Source organism: Muscardinus avellanarius (genome assembly GCF_963383645.1).
Source record: "Muscardinus avellanarius genome assembly, chromosome: 6".
Lineage (NCBI taxonomy): Eukaryota > Metazoa > Chordata > Mammalia > Rodentia > Gliridae > Muscardinus > Muscardinus avellanarius.
In genome coordinates, this window is record NC_137791.1 from 22,215,638 (window position 1) to 22,238,004 (window position 22,367).

General features: G+C 38.4%; 1 protein-coding gene across 3 annotated transcripts in view; it reads right to left on the reverse strand.

Annotated features, from left to right (window-relative positions):
- The window catches only part of LRBA (LPS responsive beige-like anchor protein), a gene marked incomplete at both ends in the record, with an annotated part of 652,640 nt that overhangs the window by 149,944 nt on the left and 480,329 nt on the right, over positions 1 to 22,367 (reverse strand). For all 3 annotated transcript variants that reach the window (XM_080697476.1, XM_080697475.1, XM_080697477.1), the window contains 2 exons: positions 12,430 to 12,549; positions 14,489 to 14,629. In XM_080697476.1, coding sequence (XP_080553602.1) covers positions 12,430 to 12,549; positions 14,489 to 14,629 — 261 coding nt within the window. The remainder of the gene's footprint in view (positions 1 to 12,429; positions 12,550 to 14,488; positions 14,630 to 22,367) is intronic.

The window sequence follows — 22,367 nt, forward strand, 5'->3', positions numbered from 1 at the left end:
ATAAATCCACTGATAGGAGCTGAATCCCCCTTTAATATGCAATAACATGTTGAACTCAACTGAGATACAAAAATATCTAGCAAAAGAAAGAATAAAAATATACATAGCCCAAATTTTATTGTAGATGGCAAAAATTTTCAAGTTATTCAATGGAATCCCATTTTAATCCTAAAAGCATCTAAGAACCATGCCTTAATATAATACCAATATTCCTTCTTTGACAGATGAAATTTAGTAACAGAGTCAAAGATTATGTCTTTCTAATACTTTTAATGCACCTTTACAAAGTGAAGTATGTTTTATATTCATCAGAAAAGAACACTCAGCTCTGGATAAAAAAAAACACATGTTCAGCAATATTTTAAGTCATCAGTAGAAAATGATAAGTAAACAACACTGGCAGAAGACAGATATATGCACAGTTATCATTTTTCTTCTGTCTTGCTGACAATAATTTTAATCTGTTACAGGTTGATTAGGCAGATGGGTATTAGGGGCAGGTGACACAGTCAAAATACAGTGTATCATCTCCTAAAATAAAAATCTGAAAGGTTCAAGCAGAGGTTACACCAAGTTGAGGATAAGCCCATTGCTTTGATCACAAAGCCCAAGGCTTTCATGGCATAATGACAAGGATTGGTTGTGACCACACATATGCTTTAGTTTTCTTCATTAAGAAAACTGATATGATTGGACATTGCGGCCAGGCTGTACGACTCTCCCTTTATTAGTCACCAGTTCTAGGCACGGTTTTACATCACTTCAAAATATCTGGGAAAGCATGTCGAATACTATCTATTGAGCTAAAGAAATAAGATAATCAAAACCAAGATAAAACTAGAGATGCTACTTCAGAGCGAAAGTCAAGGGTTATTTTCTTCATACCAAAATAGAAGTCCTAACAATTCAAACATAAATGTAAAACTAACTTAAGGTGACTATTCTGGGGACACTGATGTTTAAAAGACATAGAAGGAAAATCGTAGACTTTCACTGCTGAAGACAATGACACATTTTATAAAAGAAAGCTATTCCAAAGAATCTCTCTTAATGAGCATGGATGAATAACATGCTTTGAAAAATAATGTGCATGTCCTGATATACTTTAACTTGGAACTTTTTATTTTGGTGTCCTGTAAATATCAAAAAGTTTTTAAAAACAGAGTCAAATACATTGATTGCATTTATACTCATCATTATAAATGAAGTACATATCTAAAAGTTTTCAAATTGATGTTTATACTTAGTTTTACCTTACTTAGTAAATAAGTTCTCCTTATAGAATAGATAATATTCTATTTTCTCAATAAAAGAAAAACATAAGTTTTAAATTGAAGAAAAATAATCTGTAATCTTCTTAGACAGACCCAATAAACATTCTGTGACATTAGATATTATAAAATTGTTATTTTAAATGCATTAAAATAAAGAAAAATCATTGATTACAAACAAATAGATAATAGATAATGTGTTTCACAATCTGATAGAGTAGAAAGAATAATTGGGTTTGAGTCTAGTTTACTCAATTTACTGTGACATGCCTGTAATTTAATTTTTGTGACCCTCTACTCACCTCAATTGTCTTTTCTAAAACACAGAACTGTTGTGAAGCTCATGCGAGATAATGCAAAAATTCTCTATACATGTATAATACTGTTGTTGTTATTATTATTAATATGATCTCTGAATTACAAACTTGACAAATTCTTAAACCAAGAGGTTGTTCACTGAATTATGCCATTATAAAATCCCAACATAATTCTAAGAATAGTTAACAAAATTTACTTATAAAAACAAATATGCCCACAAAAATATTTGAGACATAATTCCTACTAAATCACCATCACATTTAAGACAAATTAATTATTTTTATTAGCAGTGACAGCAGGGCTTAACGTGTCTCATTTTATGATAAATACCCTCAATAGTTTATAGTTCTCCCCTGATTTCAACACATCTTTCACTTCCATACTGGGACCAACATCTTCACTGGGCCTTCTGCTCTTCTAGGCTCCAATTCAAAAGAGACAATGAGAATTAATAGGAGGCACAGGTACAACCCCACCTGAAATCCTTTCTGGAACAAGGGGTGTGTGTGTGTGTGTGTGTGTGTGTGTGTGTGTGTGTGTGCGCGCGCGCGCGCGCGCATGGGTTTATCATTTAACCTACTGATGTATGAAGAAGAAAAGAGCTAGAGATGTGGATAAATGAATAAATCTGCAAGTTATGTACAAGATGGATGATGAACAGATAACAGATATGAGGGTGAATATTTTACACTACTGAGAAAGAAGTGAGACATATTGAGCTCACTTATATGGCGTGAATATGAAAGAAGAGACCAGTAGAAAAAGAAAGGATGGCAACAAATTAAGAGAGAAAAAGAGAGCAAACGGGAGGGAGCATGAGGGAGGAAAAAGGGCAGGGAGGAAGGGCACAGAGCAAAATGTACAAATGGGGCATGAACAAGGCCTGCACAGATTTTACTGTCTCTTAGCATTTATTCTAAGTTATTAAAAATGTCTGAAAATAGGAAGAACTGATGAAAGTTGCAACATAATCAAAGTCTAGACTTTGAAAAAGATTCATTAAGAAATTTATCTCCAGAAATTTATTCTATTAAGTATGGCTAAACACTTTCTTATAAATGGGCCTACCACTGATGCTATCAGCATCCATGGAATGTATTAACATGGTAAGAGATGTGCTGCTAGGGGGAAAATGGAACCTAATTTATCTTCAGATTGCAGACCCCTGGGATCTCAGAGGTAGTAGAGGGCAAGTCAAAGGTCTTGTGTTTTACAAATCTCACAAGACACAAATAAAACTATTCTATGATTACTTCCATTTTGATTATTATTTAGTATCCATATGTAGAACTAAATCTCTTAAGGGCTAACGTTTACAGCTGAAATTAATTCATGTAATGGCTTAGGACTTAATTGTACTGTATTTATGTAACTATATGAAATCGATTTACTGCCCTACTAATTTCATAGCAATATAAATTTTATATTCAATGCTAATAACACATAATTATAAAAATAGACTTTAAATGGATTATCTAAGATATAACCACTCATGTGATGTCCACATGGATGTTTTTAAAGCTCTCAGAGTAAGAAGTCACTCTGTGTTAATTGTAAAACTTTAGAAATTGGATCACTAATGACTCTTGGTTAGCATATGACTTGCAGCTACCATTCTCTTGCGGGCTAACCAACCCCTCCTCCCCAATAAGGTATTATTAGTGGGGCGCATGTTCACTTGATTTTACTGGGAGAGCTATTCCTCTCCTATTTCTCCTCACATTCTGTCTTTCACAGGATCTTTCACTTACTCCTATTAAATCTTTGTGTCTTCAGGTCTCTAAAGAAAACCAAATGCCAAATCCTGGAGCCTGAGACTTATCTCTTGAATCTGTCTTCTTATCTTCTGAACTAGTTGAGGGCTTACTGCCTTTCCTTGCAACTAACTCAAACAACCTCCAGATCCCTACCTCCAGATTTCATCCGCTCTCCCTTATATCTACTCCAGTTTTCCCCAAAGCACTTTCTTTTGTAACAGAAAGTATTACAGTATACTCTTACTCTTACTTAAAACTTAATACCCTTCTGGATAGCAGGGTATGGCAAGGCACAGCCGACAGGCCACATATGACTTGACACTGCTTCCGTCACACTGCTGCGCTTACATGTAGTTTATAGATGCTTTGGGGCTTCGGTGGTAGAGCTGAGGATCTGTGAAACTGCATGGATTAATTACAAAGTCATATTTATTATCTAGCTGTTTACTGAAAATTTTTGCTGAACTGGCCTGTAGAATTAAGCCAAATACCTTTAAACAATTACAGAAGGTCTTCATCTTAGACCCAACTGCCTTCCAGTGTCTTCCTTTTTCAAAGTTTCCTACACCACAAGGACGTAAGACCAATAAGCCCTCCCAATGAGCCTAGCATTTTCTCAGAACTTGGTTCACATCCTTTCCCTTGTCCAGAATACACTCCCTCGTTTCATCAAATCATTAATTTAATAAATAATTAATGCAAAGCCTACTATGTTCCAAGCACTACTCTAAGCTCTAGGGAGAGACCAACAAGGAAAACAGTCCCGAACTCATCCTCTCATCGAGCTCACATTTCAGCAAGATAAAATATAATAAATAAATCAGTAAGTCTAATACATGTATGTCTGATGGTGAGTGACAAGAAGAAAAATGAGGTCGGAAGTAAAAGTGCAGGGGTGAGGAGCGCCATTCTAAATGGGAAAGACAGAGAAAGCCGTACTGAGAAGGGGAATTCGTTTTTCTTCTTTTTTCTTTCTTTCTTGCTCTTATGAGGACTGAGCTCAAAAGCACTCTATCACCCAGCCCTTTTTATTCTCTACTTTGAAAGCGAGCCTCACTAAGTTGCCTAGGCTGGCCTCCAATTTGCAGTCATCCTGCCTCAGCCTCCTGAGTTGCTGGGATTACAGGTGGGTGCTGCCACGCCAGGCCGCGCAAGAGGGGGACATGTGTGCTGAGAGCTGACGAGAGTGGAGAATGACTGAAGAAGGATATCTGGAAAACACTTCTCAGATGAAAGCAATGTAAAAGCAAAGACGCACGAGGAAAAAGGCACGGGGGGGGGGGGCTTAAAAGCACCATGGAGGTCCTGTTGCTGAGGATAGAGCCAGCCACAGAGAGGTCGCAGGTAACGGCCCTGCAGCAGGGGTGGGTTGCACAGGCTTTTATACTGTAAAGACTTCCATTTACAGTCCCAAATGGAAAAACATTTACTAAGAGGGAGAAGCCTGTTTGCAGAGAAGGTGGAAGGAACAGAGATAAGGCACATGTTAAATTTATGACACATCTTATGTATTTAAAAAGAAATGTTGAGAAGGGAGTCAGATATCAGAAGAAATGTATAGGCAGCGGCATAAATTTGGGAGGTTTGCTGAATCCCTTACATCCTCTAAGATATGTGCCCTAACAAAAATGCGCTTTCTTCAGGGTTCTCTACACAAAGCCCAAGTCAAATTTAATCTTGAATCTCTATAATCAATCACCACAGTCTACCTACCAGTCACCTGCTAAGTATGTCTAAAGCTATTCACAAGCGTGGTGTGGTGGCGCATGCTTGTAATCCCAGTACTTGGGAGGATGAGACAGGAGGATTTCAGGTTCAAGGCCAGCCTCAGCCTACTCAGTGAGACCCCACGAGACCCTGTTTCAAAGTAAAGATTTGAATATAGGGCTGGGGGTATAGCTCAGAGGTAGAATGCCCCTGGGTTCGACCCCTGGTACTGCAAATAAACAAACAAACAAATAAAGCTATCCAAACAGCCATAGCCTCTTTGCCTAATCAACCTTAAAGGTGAGAAGGCGTGTGGGTTACTTCAAGAAAACCAAGGAGGTCCCGTGTGGCTGAGGACAGAGCCAACAAAGGCCAACAGAGAGAAGCCACAAGGTAACAGGCACAGGAGGCGTGGTGGCGCACACTTGTAATCCCAGCATTTGGGAGGCTGAGACGGGAGGATTGTGGTTCACGGACAGCCTCGGCTACTTAATGAAGCCCTCTGCAACTTAGTGAGACCTGGTTTCAAAATAAAGAATAGCCAGGCATGGTGGCGCACACTGTAATCCTTGTGCTTGGGAGGCGTAGACAGGAGGATCACGCAGGTTTGAAGCCAGCCATGCTAGCTTAAGAGACCCTGTTTCCAAATAAAAAAGTATAAAAATAGGTCTGGGAGTGTAACCTGGAGGTAGAAGGGTTTCCAGGAACCCCAGTACCACCAGAAAAAAAAAAAAAGAATAAAAAAATAGTGCAGAGGGTGTATCAAATGCCCCTGGGTTCCATCACCAGACCTGCAAAAATAAAATAAAATAAAATAAAGAATAAAAAATAGAGCTGGGGAGTGTAGCTCAGAGATAGAATGACCCTGGGTTCCATTCCCAGTACTGCAAAAAACAAACAAACAAACAACAACAACAACAACAAAAAACCCATATGTATATATGATTGACATTGGCTGCTTCAAACCCAACAAGTGTCTTCCCATTGTGGGCAGTAAAAAGTAGTTACTCTAATCAAGTATAAAGCTCATCACTGGCTCTAGGTGTCCTCTTTCCCTTATTTTCCCTTAAGATGCCCCAGCAGTTGTAAGAGCTGTATCATCGATGGTACCACATCACAAGGGCCTGACAGTGAATAAATTGAACTTTAAAAAAAATTTTAAAAAAGTAAATGCTATCTCAAGATCCCTCCAAACTTTTTACTCTAGTTTTGCTCAGAGCGTAGGTGATGGTTTAGTAATAAATTATTATACTAAATTCTGGGCTTTTGAAAAAACATGGTTCTCCAATAATCTCCATTTTATTTTTATTAATTAATTAATTTTTTGTATGGGGGAATGAACCCAGAACATTCTTCCTCTGAGTTACAACCTCACCCCTTTTTAATTTGAAACAAGGTCTTGCTAAATTACAGATGAGTTCTTTAAGTTGCAGAGGCTGACCTCGAACATCATGTCAGCCTCCCAAGTACTAGAACACAGGTGTGCTCCATTACTCCCGACTATAATCTCCACTTTAGACTCAGTTACTATTGCCTCGATTCCAAAGTAATGAGCCAAAGTGATATTTGTGACGCCTTCTACTCTCTAAGCCTGATAAGCACTTTTAAAATTTTTTTATTGGTGCACTGCGGTCATGCATAATGGGGTACAAGATGGTGGGGGCATCCATGCACACATTCACTGGCTGATACGTATTTCTTTTTTTCTTTTTTTTCTTTTCTTTTTTTTTTTTTTTGGTGGTACTGGGGTTCCTGGAAGCCCTTCTACCTCCGGGCTACACTCCCAGACCTATTTTTACATTTTATATTTGGAAACAGGGTCTCCTAAGCCAGCGCGCGCGGCTGGCTTCGAACCTGCGCGATCCTCCTGTCTCCGCCTCCCGAGCGCGGGGATTACAAGCGTGCGCCACCACACCCGGTGGCTGATACGGATTTCTAAGGAAAGAAGTTTTTGTTTTTGCCCCAGGGCTCAACTGGAACCAGAGACTTGTGCATCAAGCAAGTGCTCGGCCCCAGAGCCACATCCACAGCACCCACAGGAGAGAATCTGAAGAGTTCAAGCTGCAGCCAGTGGGACTGGACTTAACTATTAGATTGTGCTCACCGGCATTAAGGGTGTCTGAAAAGAAACTGCCCCAAGAAAGGGGATAAAACCAGTAACAAGGAACTGCCGAGGAAAAGCATAGCTATTTGCCCAGTATTTAAATGTGACTGCCTAGTGAAATTATTTCAAGTTTTATGAATCTGTAATTTGCTCTACAAAACGTGATCGTAATAATTTAAGGCTAAGGCTGAAGAATGGCAATCTATTTTGGACCTTAGTTTCTAAATTGAGGTGAATTTTTTGAAAGTTATTCACTATTTTAAAATGATGTTCTAAAAATTTATTAACACAAGAGCAAAAGTCATAATTATGGACATTAATTTCCACTTGTGATTGTGAAAAGATTGAGAAGTTGGAATGAGAGATCGTTATTAATACTAAAATCTATTTTTAAGAGGCTTGTTTCAATAAATTCTTGCTACTGCAAGACATGTCAGGTATGGTGGCACACATTTATAATCCCAGTACTTGGGAGGCTGAGACAGGAGGATCCCAGATTCAAAACCAGGCTCTCAGGAAACCAGTGAGACTCTGTTTCCAACCAAGAAATAAAATCTGGCCAGGGGAAGAGAGTAGCTTAACTCAATCCCCAGCAGCAGCAGCAGCAGCACCACCACCACCAACAACAAAAACAAAAAGACATGTTTGTTTTTGTGGTACTGAGGGTGGAACCCAGGGGCTTTTTTTTTCTACCTGGGCTATACTTCCAGACCTATTTTTATACTTTATTTGGAAACAGGGTCTCACTAAGTTCCTGAGAGCTTCACTAAGTAGCTGAGGCTGGCTTCAAACCTATGCGATCCTCCTGTCTCAGCCTCCCAAGCGCTGGGATTATAAGCATGTGCCACCACGCCTGGCTCAAAAGAAACGTTTGAAATATATGAATTGCAGCCTGGCTTGGCAGTGAACACCTGTAACCTCCATATTTAGGAAGCTGAGAAAGGAAAAGTCCAAGTTCAAGGCCAGCCTCAGAAAACAGGAGGGATACCTTGTTTCAAAATAAAACATAAAATTGGGTTGAGGGTGTTGCTTAGAGGTAGAACACCCTGAGTTCAATCCCAGTGTAGAAAGGAAGGGAGGGACAGAAGGAGGGAAGGCATAAAAAATATATACAAACTGCAAATAAACATCAGATTCTTTGGACTTTCTGGTTGCTTAGATTCCAAGTAAGCATGTTTTTAATCCTGTAGTTAAAAAAAAAAAATACAAGATAGGACTGGGCATGGTGGCACACGCTTGTAATTCCCAAGCTTGGGAGGCGGAGACAGGAGGATGATTGTGCAGGTTCAAAGTCAGCCTCGCTGGCTTAAGAGACCCTGTTTTCAAATAAAAATAATATGTAGCCCAGAGGTAGCAGGGTTTCCAGGAACCCCAGTACCACCAATACAAGATAGGGACTTCAATTGTTAGTGTAGAAAGGAAACAGAGTAATGGTTCTAGGCACATGTATTGAGGGCTTACTACTTGTTAGCCCCAACCAGTATGTGGCAGATCTGGATTTATTTTTTATACTTCTGTCAGCGCATTATGATTATATATCATAGTAAGATTCAAAATGGAGCATAAGTGCGTGCACACGTCACCGGGTGAATTTTCCTGCTCCCCATCCCTCCCTCCCACACATCAGTAAGACCAGCAGGGATACCTTCAAGTGTGGTCTTGACATTATTTGAACTGTTTCCTTTCCCTCATCTTTTACCCCTGACTTCCACCGACTCACCCTCTCCCACTATTCTACTCAGCTTTCTCTTTACTCATCTAAAGTCTCCTTTGCTTCCTATTTTCTTTCGAGCTTCCACATATGAGAGAAAAGTCAACCCTTGACTTTCTGAAACTGACTGATCCCACAGTATAATATCCTCTAGTTCCATCCATTTTCCTGCAAATGACATAATTTTGTTCTTCTTTATTCCACTGTGTGTATATACCACATTTTCTTTATCCATCATCTGTCGATAGATACCTACTCTGATTCCAGAATTTGGCTATTGTGAACTGTGCTGCTATACACAGGTGTATCCATGTATCACTGTAGTATTCTGATTTTAATTTTTGGCAAGATACTGAGGAGTGGTACAGCTGGGTCATGTGGTGGTTCTATTCCTAGACTTCTGAAGAACCTCCATTCTAACCTCCATAGCAGTTGTACTAATGCTCCCACCAATAGTGAATGAGTCCCTATTTCCCTGTATTGTTGCCAGTATTTATTATTCTCTGTATTCTTTTTCTGGGGGAGGGGATTGAACCCAGGGGCATTCTGTCTCTGAGATACACTCCAGCTCTATTTTATTTTTTATTTTGAAACAGGGTCTCACTGAGTTGCAAAGGGCCTCACTAAGTAGCTGAGGCTGCCTGAGAACCACGATCCTCCTGTCTCGGCCTCCCAAATGCTGGGATTACTGGCGTGCACCACCATTCCCATCTATTCTTTGTATTCTTGATGATTACCATTCTAATGGAAGTTAGACAGAATCTCAGGCTAGTTTTGATTTATATTTCTCTGATTGCTAATGAAGATGAACATTTTTCATATATTTATTGGCCATCTGTATTTCTTCATTTGAGGAATATTGGTTCAGTTTAATAGCCCATTTCTTGATTAGGTTATGTCTTTTGTGTTCAGTTTTTTAAAAATTCTTTATATGTTCTAGATCAGAGGAGTAGCTGGCAAAATTTTCTTTAATTCTGTAGATTCTCTCTCTTCAAACTCTTGATTGTATCTTATGCTGCATAGAAGCTTTTTAATTTGACGGCACGCATGTACTGGGCCTCAACTTTATTTCCTGAGCTTTAGAGGTCTTATTGAGAAAGTTTCTACCAGTGACTATGTTGGGGAACTGGACATATGCCCTCTTCTAGTAATCGCAAAGTTTCTGGTTTAATTTCTAGGTCACTAATCCAGCTTGATTTGACTTTTGTGCAGAGTGAGAGACAGGGGTCTAATTTCACTCTTCTACATATTGATAACCAGTTTTCCCAACACCATTTGTTGAAAAGGCTGTTTTTCCTCCAGTATAAGTTTTTGGCATCATTATCCAAAATCATCTGGCTATAAATGTGAAGATTTGTCACAATCATCATCTCCTCCTCCTCCTCCTCCTCCTCCTCCTCCTCCTCCTCCTTCTCCTCCTCCTCCTTCTCCTCAGTACTGGGGATAAAATCCAGTACTAATTCTACCTCCAAGCCCTTTTTTATTCCTTAATTTTGAAAGAGTGTCATGCTACATTGCTGAAGCTGTCCTCCAAACTAGATCCTTGTTTCAGCCTCCTAAGGGATTACAGGTGTGTGCTACCACGCCCAGCTTTGATATATTGTTAAAAATATTAGGGGAAAATACTTCATGGCACTGGTACAGGCATTAATTTTCTAGATAGGACCCCAAAAGCACAGTAACAAATGCAAAAATTGACAAATGTGATTACATCAAACTAAAAAGCTTCTGCACAGCAAATAAAATTTTAATCAACAGAGTGAAGAAATAACTTACAATATAGGAGAAAAGTATTTGCTAGCTTTTCGTCTAATAGTTAATATTCAGAATAAATGACTCAAAAACTTAGAAATAAGTATGAGTAACCCAAATAAAATGGGTAATGAATACACACTTCTCAAACGGAGAAATAAGAATGGCCAATAAGTGTGTAAAAAGTGCTCTATATCAGTAGCCATCAAAGAAATGCAAACCAACACGATAATAAGATGTGGTGAGCCGCCATTGAAAGATGGCGCCAGCTTCCTGCCTCTAAGCTTGATTAGGCACATGGCTGTGCAGGAAGCAACTCCATATTTGGAGGCTAGGGTTGCGTAACACATGACGTGGTGGTGACCTGACGAGCGTGAGCCAGTGAGTGAGTGAGATGTGGCAAGAAATGATTGGGAGAGTTAATGTTTATAATGCCCTGCACAAGGCAGATCTTCGCCATTCCGCCATTACTAGTATCCTGAATAAACGGCTTGCAAGAAGAGCTTCGTGTCGTGTCTTAATCGCTGGTCGAGGGACGCGACAATAAGATACCATCTCACCCCTGTTAGAATGGCTACTATAAACCAGAATGCTGGTGAAAATGTGCAATATGCTGCTGGTAGAAATGTAAGTGATCACATCTACTATGAAGAACGGTACTGGGGCTCTTCATAAAGTCTAAAATAGAGCTACATGATCCAGCTATCCCATTCCTGGGTATATATCCAAAGGAAATGACATTGGAATACCAAGGAGATATCTACAGGCCCACAGTCATTGTGATGCTATTTTTTTTTTTTTTTTTGGTGGTACTGGGGTTCCTGGAAACCCTTCTACCTCCGGGCTACACTCCCAGACCTATTTTTTATATTTTTATTTGGAAGCAGGGTCTCTTAAGCCAGCACAGCTGGCTTCGAACCTGCGTGATCCTCCCGTCTCCACCTCCCAAGCGCGGGGATTACAAGTGTGCGCCACCACACCCGGATGTGATGCTATTTTGAACTGCTAAGATGTGGACTTGGTCTAGGTGTCTGTCAACAAGTGAATGGGCATACAGAATATGGCATATATGCGCATGGAGTTTTATTAAGCCATAAAGAAGGGCGAAATCCTGTCATCCGCAACAAAATGGCTGAGCTGGAGAACATTATGCTAGGTAAAATTAAGCTAGACAAAGAAAGATAAGCAGGCATATTCTTTCTCATATGTAGAACCTTAAAAAAAAAATCAACCTGAAAGTAGAATAGTGATTACTAAAGACTGGGAAGGGTGGGAGGGCAGAAAATGGGCGGATGGGTTTGATCAGAGAATGCTCTATACATGTACAGAAGAAATATCACACATTAATATATAAAATTGACATGTGTTAATAAAAACCAATAGAGAAAAGAGATATCTGAATACATATGCCTGAGATATTTCTCACAATATTTTTCTGCCTGTAGATACGTACTCATTGAGTTTGGAATTCCAATGAGCATGCTGCTTTAAAACATGCCCTTACAGTCACACTTTGGTATTTTTTTCCCCCAACAAAAAGATTCCAAGGAGGAGAGAAAAAACCTTCTAACGAATAGAGGCAGGAAAGAGAAAAATATTCAGGATATACAGACAGGTAGGTAGGGACAGACACAGAAGAAAAAATGGAGAGAAAAATTCTGTACAGTGGTTCTTGACCATTTATCCAGTCCTCACCTACTGAGGATTTACTTATTTTCAGTCAAGAGGGCTCTGGAGGAGAGATTTTGAGCATTCACTGAACGAGAAACACAATGGCAATATCAACTGCAGGATGAAATATTTACATACCTTAATATCAGACGTATCCCGCTGACTGTTGCGCCATGCTCTGGAAACCGATGAGAAAGTTCTATCCGCATGATCAAACTTCCCTCCTTGCAAATTTAGGAAATAAGTAGTAAAGGGTTCCTAAAAAATAAAAAGCCATTAAGAAAATCTACATCATTCCTCATGCATAAACATGCAAAAATGTGCTTTTTCCTTTATATAAATCTTTACACCTAAAGAGCTTAATTACTAACGGGCCCTGGCTAGTAATATATACTAAGTATCAAATGGTAATAATAACTAAATTACTATATTAGTATTTTTAAGTAGTTGTTTCAAAAGAAATATTTTTAAGCCAGGCGTGATGGCTCAAACTCTTATTCCAGCATTTGGGAGGTGGAGACTGGAGGATGGCAGTTCCCAGACAGCCTCAGCTACTTAGTGAGGCTCTTTGCAACTCAGCAAGACCCTGTTTCCAAAAATAAAACGACCAAAAAAATAGGGCTGGAGGTATAGCTTGGAGGTACAATGCCCCTGGGTTCCATTCCCAGTACTGGAAAAAAAAAAAAAAAAGAAGAAGAAAAAGAATATTTTAAGTATTTCAAAACTTTGGTATTTGCAAATTTTATTCAGGCTTTTTTCTGTGCCAAGACTAGTTTACTAATAACATTCAGGCATAAATTAGATGCATTTTCTTCACAGTACAGAGAAATAGTCCAATATGTATTTTTTCTATTGTTATTATTCAGCATTTAATTTATGATTAAGAAAAGAAAAATGTTTTAAAAATTTAAAATGCTCCTCTTCGTTAAAGAACACTTAAACACATATTAGTGGATAATTGCCTGAAATTAGCTAAGCACTATAAATTACTTCTAGGATTTATGTCTGCCTGTACCCTTCTAACAAGCTTTAATTAATGATGTGCTGCTAATGCTTTCCCAAAGAAATTACTTTTTAGTAGATGAATCACCTTTCAATTTTCTAGAAACATTTCTTATTTAACCAATACACTATCAATATGCAGCACTGTTGCTTACCTATAAATATACCTTATTTCATTTGGACCAATTGAGGCTTCCAAAATATATAAATATGTGTATGTGTTAGTGAAACTTTATTTAGTTTTTATTTTAAGAAAGTACAATTGAAAAGAACCTACACTAATCTAACCATTTGAAGAGGCTTTTATTTAATTCATTCATTTTGTGGTACTGGGGATTGAACCCAGGGGCATCCTATCCCTGAGCTACACCACTAGCCCTATGGTTTGTGTTGTTGTTGTTGTTGTTGTTGTTGTTGTTGTTGTTGTTGTTGTTGTTTGAAACAGGGTTTTGCTAAGTTGCTGAGGCTGGCCTCAAACCTGCAAGTATTGGGATTATAGGCATGTACCACCCTGCCCAGTATAGAGGCAAACTTAAGGAAAAATTTCATACAATTCTAAGTGAAAATTTTTTCCTTCCTTTCTTTTTTTATTTTTTGTGGTCTTGGGGATAGAACCCAGGGTTGCTCTGCCACTGAGCTGTACCCCCAGCCTTTTAAATTTTAAAACAGGGTCTTGCTACATTGCAGTCACTGGCCTAGAATTTGTAATCTCCTGACTCGGCTGCCTCCCAAATACTGGAATTACAGGTGTACACTACCATGCCCAGATTAAATGAAACATTTTAAAGGCAATTATACAGTAACATGTTATAAAATAAATACTAAATGATACAAATATACTTAAAATTAGAACCTCAATCTTTCAAAAAGATTTTTAACATTCAAAAAGATGCTGGTAGCCAGGCATGGTGGTGCACGCTTGTAATCCCTGCGCTTGGGAGGCTGAGACAGGAGGATCGCACAGGTTCGAAGCCAGCCTCAGCTACTTAGTGAGGCTCTCAGCAACTTAGTGAGACCCTGTTTCCAAATAAAATAGAAAATAGGTCTGGGAGTATAGCCCAGAAGTAGAAAGCCTCTGGGTTCCACCCCCATTACCACCAAAAAAAAAAAAAAAGATGCTGGGGATTTCTAATTGTTACCTATTCTTGAGCATTGAATTTACTTAGTTATGGTGTATTATTCACACTGAACTTACTATTCTTAGTAGCCACGCAAGAACAAAACTTGCAGTTGAGTAATGAGTACCATAGTGGAATTTTGGAACTTGATCATCTTCCCATGATTCAAAACGCTCTGCAAAGAATGCCGCTCTTTTGGGATTCAAAGCTCCTACTGGCTGCCAATGGAGAGAAACACACAAGCGGAAACATTAATGTAATCATCCTTTATCTCCCCCTCTTCTAATGTCCTATTAGAAGGCATGAAAACAAATCTTTAAAATACATACCATTTAAGCTAAGACACAGTATTGCACTCGATACCTGGACGAACAAGTTTATTTTTCAGAATAGGTTTGAAGACACACAGATAAGTGAGTGGGTGAATAAGCCCGTCACTTCTCCCTAAGTCTAGTTTCTTCTGCACTCAAGTTCTTAGTCTACATGAATTGAACATGAGCTGTACACTAGTGAGGAGTTTGTTTACAGAATCCTACTTAGTTAATTAGAAGCAACAACACATCTTGAGTCTGAAGGTCTGACTCTAATGGGCTCTGAGGAGGATGAAAACTAAACTGGGGGGAGGGCGAGAGAAAGAGCAAGGAAGAGGCTCTAAGAGGAAGGGATCAAGGTGGAACTACGGGGGGCGTAAGGCTGGGGGCCGCACAAGCCTGCAATCCAATCCCAGTGACGGGGAGGCTGAGGCAGGAGGATCATAAACTCAAGGCCAACCTGGGCAACATGGAGAGAACCTATCTCAAAATAAAATTAAAACGAACAAGGGCTGGGGATATAGTTCAGCTGTAGAATACCTCTAGGTTTAATCCACAGTACTGCTCCCACCCCCCAAAAACGAGAGGGGAGAAGGGGGCAGAGAAAAAAAAGATGTTAACTAGAGATTTCTATTACTATGAATGAAATAAAAATTAGAAAATAAAAACATGTATGCATGGACTACAGAAAATAAATAGGATCAAAATAATGGTAGACAGATGGTGCTTACACTGGAAAATGATCCCTTTCAGAGGATGTCCCAAAGTACCTAGGCAGAGTGGTAAGACAGGCGTGCCCTGGGGTGTCAGACGACCCCACCCCTGCCCAAGGCCACTTGGAAACAGCATATAAGTGCCTGAAGGCCTACACATCCTGCCTGAGTGCTAAATATTACTTTTAAGATGATCTTTTAGAGTTGGGGTAAAAGCATTTGAGTAAAAGAATTGCCCTATGAAGCCCTCGCATATTGCTTGGCTTGGGCAGGATATAAAAGCTTAATAAATGTTACTTGGTATCATAGTTACAGCTGCTTTTATTCAGAGAATTCATAGCACGTATCACTAGGTGAAATTTTGTGATAATCTGCATGCGCTTTTTCTTCAGGACAACGATATTCTTGCACTTCCCAAAGGGGTCGAGGCCTCAAAGAACGTTAAGACCCACTGCTTTAAATAACTCATCAGAATAACATTCTGATCTACAGAAGATTTCTGCTCCTTATTCAAAATCTAGGCAACAATTCACTGAAAAAAATATATATATGATGACTTCTCCTAAGAAAATATGAAACTGTCTTTTGACATAAATCTCATGAAATTCTATGAGCTAGTCACTGCTCATTTATAAGAGAAAAAATATCTCCAATATTTACTGGAGAAACCTGAACTAAAATAAATAAAATATATACTGGTTTAAAATGTATATATTCAGAAATGTTCTGCTGAAAAGTAAAGTGAGTTCAGACCAATTTTTGAACTGTTTTTCATGTTAAGTGGTTTTAAACAACATTTTAAATTCATTTTTGGCTATTTTATCTTTCTCAATTATTTTTGCAAACACTATCAAGTGTGTGTGTGTGTGTGTGTGTGTGTGTGTGTGTGAGAGAGAGAGAGAGAGAGAGAGAGAGAGAGAGAGAGAGAGAGAAAGAGAAAGAGAAAAATATAGATAGATGATACTGGAGATTAAACCCAGGGTCACTATACCACTGAGCTATATCCCTAGCCCTTTTAATTTTTTTAAAATTGAGATAGGGTTTCACTAAATTACGCTGAACTGGCCTCCAATCTGAAATCCTCCTGGCCCAACTTCCAAAGTACTAGGATTACAAGTGTTTACCACCAGACCTGGCTTTCTATTTATCCTTGACACCATTCTCTTTCAACACTTGGTTCTAATCAACATTATTTCAAGCCATTTTTTACTTTACAAGTAGATTTTTAAAAGTCTTTAGTTGATTACTATTTAATATCAGTGTTATGGTACACTAATTTAAAATGGCACCTTTTAAAGTATTAGTTTTGTTAGTTCATATACAAACAAATTACATCTGACCTACTAAATGTATGCCAGGTAAGAATGAAACTGACTCCAAGAATTCTTCCTTTGTTACAGAACCAATGTGGAAGGCCTTTAAGTGTATTTTAGTTGTTTTCCCTAAAGACTGAGCCAGGCAAAAGGAAGGAAAGAAGAAATAAAATCATTGGAAGACAAATTATATGAATTAAAAATAGAATCAATGCTCCTTTTGTATGGTTCTGCAGCATATTAAGTATTCACTTTATCTGCTTCTATTTTTATTACTTTCCAAATGACTATCCCCCCCCAATCAATAGTTATAGAATCACGTTTCTTGAATATAATGTTAAAACCAATTAGGATTGATTTCACTTGCGTCTGAAAAAAAAATGGCATCATGCTGAGATCCATGCAGGTAGAACCCACAATATCGATCCTGGCTGCTATTGTTACAGTTGGCTTCTGAAGCCTGCTATAGGACAGCTATCAAGACATACCACATTTATTTGCAAGCATATAAAAAAGAAGTCCCCAAATAAAAGAAGGTTAAAAAAAAAAAGGCCAGTGGAGCTGTGCAATGACAATGATACACTATCAGCTTACTCAGAGAAGTTACAGTGGGAATACACACATTGAATTATACATTACGCGAAAGCACTGATTTATTGTGGTAATAACATCCACCTCATTAAAAGATTCTGCTTTGCTGCAGTTGGAAGGCTACATATTGTTTACTGCTATAAATTAATGGCAGTGCAAAGAAGACTGTGGAACCATCCTAACAATAGATCTGTAATGACAGTGCTGTATATCACAGCTTCCTCAGCAGCTTCATAATAAAATGGAGACAATGTATTGAGCTAATACATTCTACCATGCTGGCCCATATTTTTCTGACAACTGCTTTAAAAGATGAGCTGAATCCAACTATGTTATAATGCTGCAAAACATTTAACTAAGCAAGAGTCAGTCACATACCAAAGTGCATCATAGCATTTTTAAAAGATTGTCTAAATCAGCATTTTGAGATGTTTATTCATCTCTGCAGAAGATCTAAAAGTAAATGCTGATGGCTCCCCTTACTTATACACTATATTAAGAGTAACAATCATAAGGCGGCTCAGGAAGATGTCTGGAACTATCGCCCTATGCTGAGTTCTTTGTACAATTTAACAAGCTTGACAGGGTATTTTTTAAAAAATCAGCAAGATTTCAAAGCAAGAAGGCCAGAAATATGGGTTGAAAATGCTCATAACTTATTGAAAAAAATCAATAGAAAACAAGTATTGATTAGAGAATATAAAAGTTGTATAATTCAAGTTCATACCCAGACAGAAATAGTTCTAGAACATAGAAAAATAATTTTAAATATTACAAAAATCTAACAAAGAGATTAACTCTATAACAAAAATATTCATCAAAATAGTAGGAAGAAGCTCAAATAAAATAGAATAGCTTAAAATTTGAACTAGCAGAACTAACAACAAAAGCATTTTGTTAAAAATAGAAATAAGAACTTGGAATAAAGTAGAAAAAGGCAAGTTTTTAAAAAGCAAGAATAGCCGGACATGGTGGCGCACGCTTGTAATCCCAGCATTTGGGAGGCTGAGACAGGAGGATCGCGGTTCGCGGACAGCCTCAGCAACTTAGTGAGGCCTCTGCAACTCAGTGAGACCCTGCTTCAAAATAAAGAATAAAAAATAGGGCAGGGGGTGTAGCTCGGAGGTCGAATGCCCCTGGGTTCTATCCCCAGACCCATAAAAAATAAAAAATAAAACATAAAATAAAAAGCAAGAATATCAAAGTTCTTGAAAATGGTACAAAAAGCAAGCAAACCAACAAAAAACACCTCACTATGTATAGGATATTTTAATAATTTCACAATTAGCAAAGGTGACATCTGTGGTAGAGTGGTAAGTAATTTTGCTAATTAAAAAAGAAGACTGCATGTAAAGTGCCCAGATCAGAGGAAGTTACTGATCATCATAATAATTACTTTTTAAACCAGCCATGGTGGCACATGCCTACAATCCCTGTACTTGGGAGGCTGAGATAGGGGAATTGCAGGTTTGAGGATAGCCTCAATATTTAGTGAGATTTTCAGCAATCTAGCAATACTGTGTTTTAAAATAAAAATAGAAAGGGTTAGGGGTGTAGCTCAGTGGTAGAATGCCCTTGGGTCCAATGCTCAGCACCAAACCAAACCAATGAGGAGGGGAGAGAGGGGGGAGGAGAGAGAGGGGAGGGAGGGGAAAGAGAGAGAGAGAGAAGAGAGGAGAGAGGAAAGAGGAGAGAAGGAGAAAAAAGAAAAAGAGACCATTAGTTTAGCCTAATGAAAATTTTGGAGCTTATTAAAGAACACAAACATCATTATCCTCTGTTGGCAAAGCAGGATAAAAACACAGCAATGTTCATTACCTATCAAAAGAAAGTTACAATAATCTATTACATTAATTAAAAACTTCTGGATTCATACACCATTTAAAAGGCACAAAACAGTATGTTAATTATTAGTAAATGTTAGCTATAAAAAGAAAAAGTGTCTGGCTTTTTCTCTTTTAAAAATTTCAATAACTCACTTGAAGTTATCTAAGAAACATATACCTCTAGCTTAGATTTTATAATGTATAAAACACTAGTATTTATTCTCACAATAAATATGTGCGTTGGGTATCCCTGTTTAGATAATGGAGAAATAAAGCACCTTAAGTAATCTAGATCACAATCAACTTCAACCCAGGGGGTGCAGACTAGTATCAAAACCCCTTCAACATCCTTCCCTTGGGACTCGAGTCTCCCCAGCCTCCCCTCTGTTTTTCTTCCTTCCTGGTCATGACACCTGGAAGGCTTGTTTGTTTGTTTGTTTGTTTCAAAGCTATCTTTCTCCCTTTTCCAAATTCCCCTCCCCATCATCTATCAGATGGCAGAAATAGAATAAAACCAGAAAAATATCAGAAAAAAAGCAAGCAAGCAAACAAACAGAAAAAACCTTTTTTGGGCCATTTTATCCATCTAAAACTCCTATATTACAAATTGTTTCAACTAATTTCAGACAATTTCCTCTTTTAAAACATGCTCTTTATTTAGCAGGTTAGTATAAAAAGCTATTGTGAGGTAGTGCTTAGGCGAGCTCCTGGAACAAGAAACAGTATAGTAGCTCTTTTTAAAAAAAAATTTATTGGTGCATTGTAGTCATACATCTTAATGGGAAAAAAGACTTGTGCAGACATACACGCACACATCACCCAATTAACCCACCCCTTCCCCCCATCCCTCAGTTAGCTCTTCCCATGCTTGGCTTAGTGATTGACTTTGATATGTTTAAGTACATCATGTGCTTTCGAGAGTTTCCCTCTTCACTCTCCCATTCCCTCGGTTAGGTCGCCTTATTTGCTCCTCTATAGGATCTCCTTCTTCATCTAGAGTTCCTCCTATGACCCATTTCTCCTTAGCTTTCACATATTACGGAAAGCATCAGATTTCTTCCTTTTTGTGACTGACTGATCTCACTTAGCATAATGTCCTCCAGTTCCATCCATTTCCCTGTAAATGATGTAACTGTGTTTTTCTTTATGGCTGAGTAAAATTCCATTGTGTACCTATCCCACAGTTTTGTAATCCATTCATCTGTTGATGGACGTCTTGGCTGGTTCTAGTTTGGCTATGGTGAATTGTGCAGCTATGAACATAGATACACATGCATTAGTTTGGTTGTTTGGTTTCCTAGATCAAATGGCAAGTTTGGTCCCATTCTTCTGAGGATCCTCCATAGTGTTTTCAAAGTGGTTGCACTAATTTGCAATCCCACCAACAATGTTTTAGAGTTCCCACTTCTACAAATCCTCGCCAGCACTTGTTGTTGTTTGTGTTTTGAATGATTGCCATTCTAGTTGTAGTTAGGTGTAGTTTTGATTTGCATCTATCTGATTGCCAATGATGTTGAGCATTTTTTTCATGCATTTATTGGCCATCTGAATTTCTTCTTTCATGAAGTGTCTATTTAATTCACTTAAATATTATCAAAATGTCCATACTTCTAAAAGTGATCTACAGATTCAATCCAATACCCATTAAATTACCAAGGTCATTCCTTACAGACATAGAAATATCAGTCCTTAAATCCATTTGGAACAACAAAAAACCCAGACTAGCCAAAGTAGTTCTCAGCAACAAAAACCATGCAGGAGGAATCACAATACCTGACTTTAAAATATACTACAAAGCCATTGTAATAAAAACAGCATGGTACTGGCACAAAACCAGACACATAGACCAATGGAGCAGAATAGAACACTCAGAAACAAGTCCACACACAGCCAATTGATTTTTGACAAAGGGGCCAAAAACATATACTGCCAGAAAGACAGTCTGCTAAACAAATGTTGTTGGCAAAAATGGTTAACCATATGCAGAAAAATGGAAATAAATCCCACTTTCTCACCCTGCACAAGAGTCAATTCAAGATGGATCAAAGATTTGGAAATTAGACCAGAGACCTTGAGGCTCCTTGAAGAGGGCATAGGTCCAACACTGCAACACATAGGCACAGATAAACACTTTCTCAACAAGACCCCAAAGGCACAAGAAACTAAAAGGTGAATCAATACATGGGACTGAGTGAAACTGAAGAGCTTCTGTTCAGCAAAGGAAACTGTCAAGAACCTCAATCGAGAGCCAAAAGAATGGGAGATTTTTGCAACCTACTCCTCCAATAGAGGATAATATCTAGAATATACAGAGAACTCAAGAGACTCAGCACTAAGAAAACAAATAACCCAATAAAAAAATGGGCAGGTATAGTAGCTCTTGGGGCTGCTGTGGCTGTTACTACCAGCACCATAGTCCTGTTTCCTTTTGAGAGGTATATAAGAACTGCTACAATTTATATTCTATTTTCAGAAGTAAAAATCTAAACTGCTGGGACCATACTGATAGTTATTGAGGGCTAGAGGATTCTAGGGGATTGGCAAGAAATCTCAGAAATTCTACATCGCAGACATTTGCTTGAACTAACAAATGTCCCAAATCCACAAGTCTCAAAAGAGTCTTTCACACTTTCCTATGAAGATGTTTAGAAAAACCACTGGACTCTAACATCTGGAGATACATTTTGTAGGTATGCAAGGAGGTTTAGAAGAGATGTCAAAAGTGGCAAAGATGTGCAAAGTTCAGGAAGAAGACACAAAAGAGCATGTTCAGTATCTTGAGGACAGTCTGAAAGCCAGGGGTCAACGTCGTCTTCACTTGGCGTGACTGAGAAACTAGAAACACCCTTTAGTTCTATAATGTCTGACAAAGCTTGCCCTGTAGCACTGAAGAGACACATGCAAAGAGAGGTTATACTCTATTCTATCCTGGTGAGCTACAGACACCGAAACGGAGCCACTTCCACGAAGACAGCAGACCAGCAAGGAGCAGGGAACATCAGTCACACCCAATGCTCTCTTCCAGGCCTATGTTATCAAGAGTCAGCTTCATTACGTGGAAGGTTTATGATTTACATGAGCAGTTTTAGATTTAGACTAAATTAAAACAAGTTTTGGATTAAACTGGACACTTCAAATTGAGAGGATGAAAGAGGGTAGACTATCAGGAAATGTTATACCATAAAAGATGGCCATCGTTGAT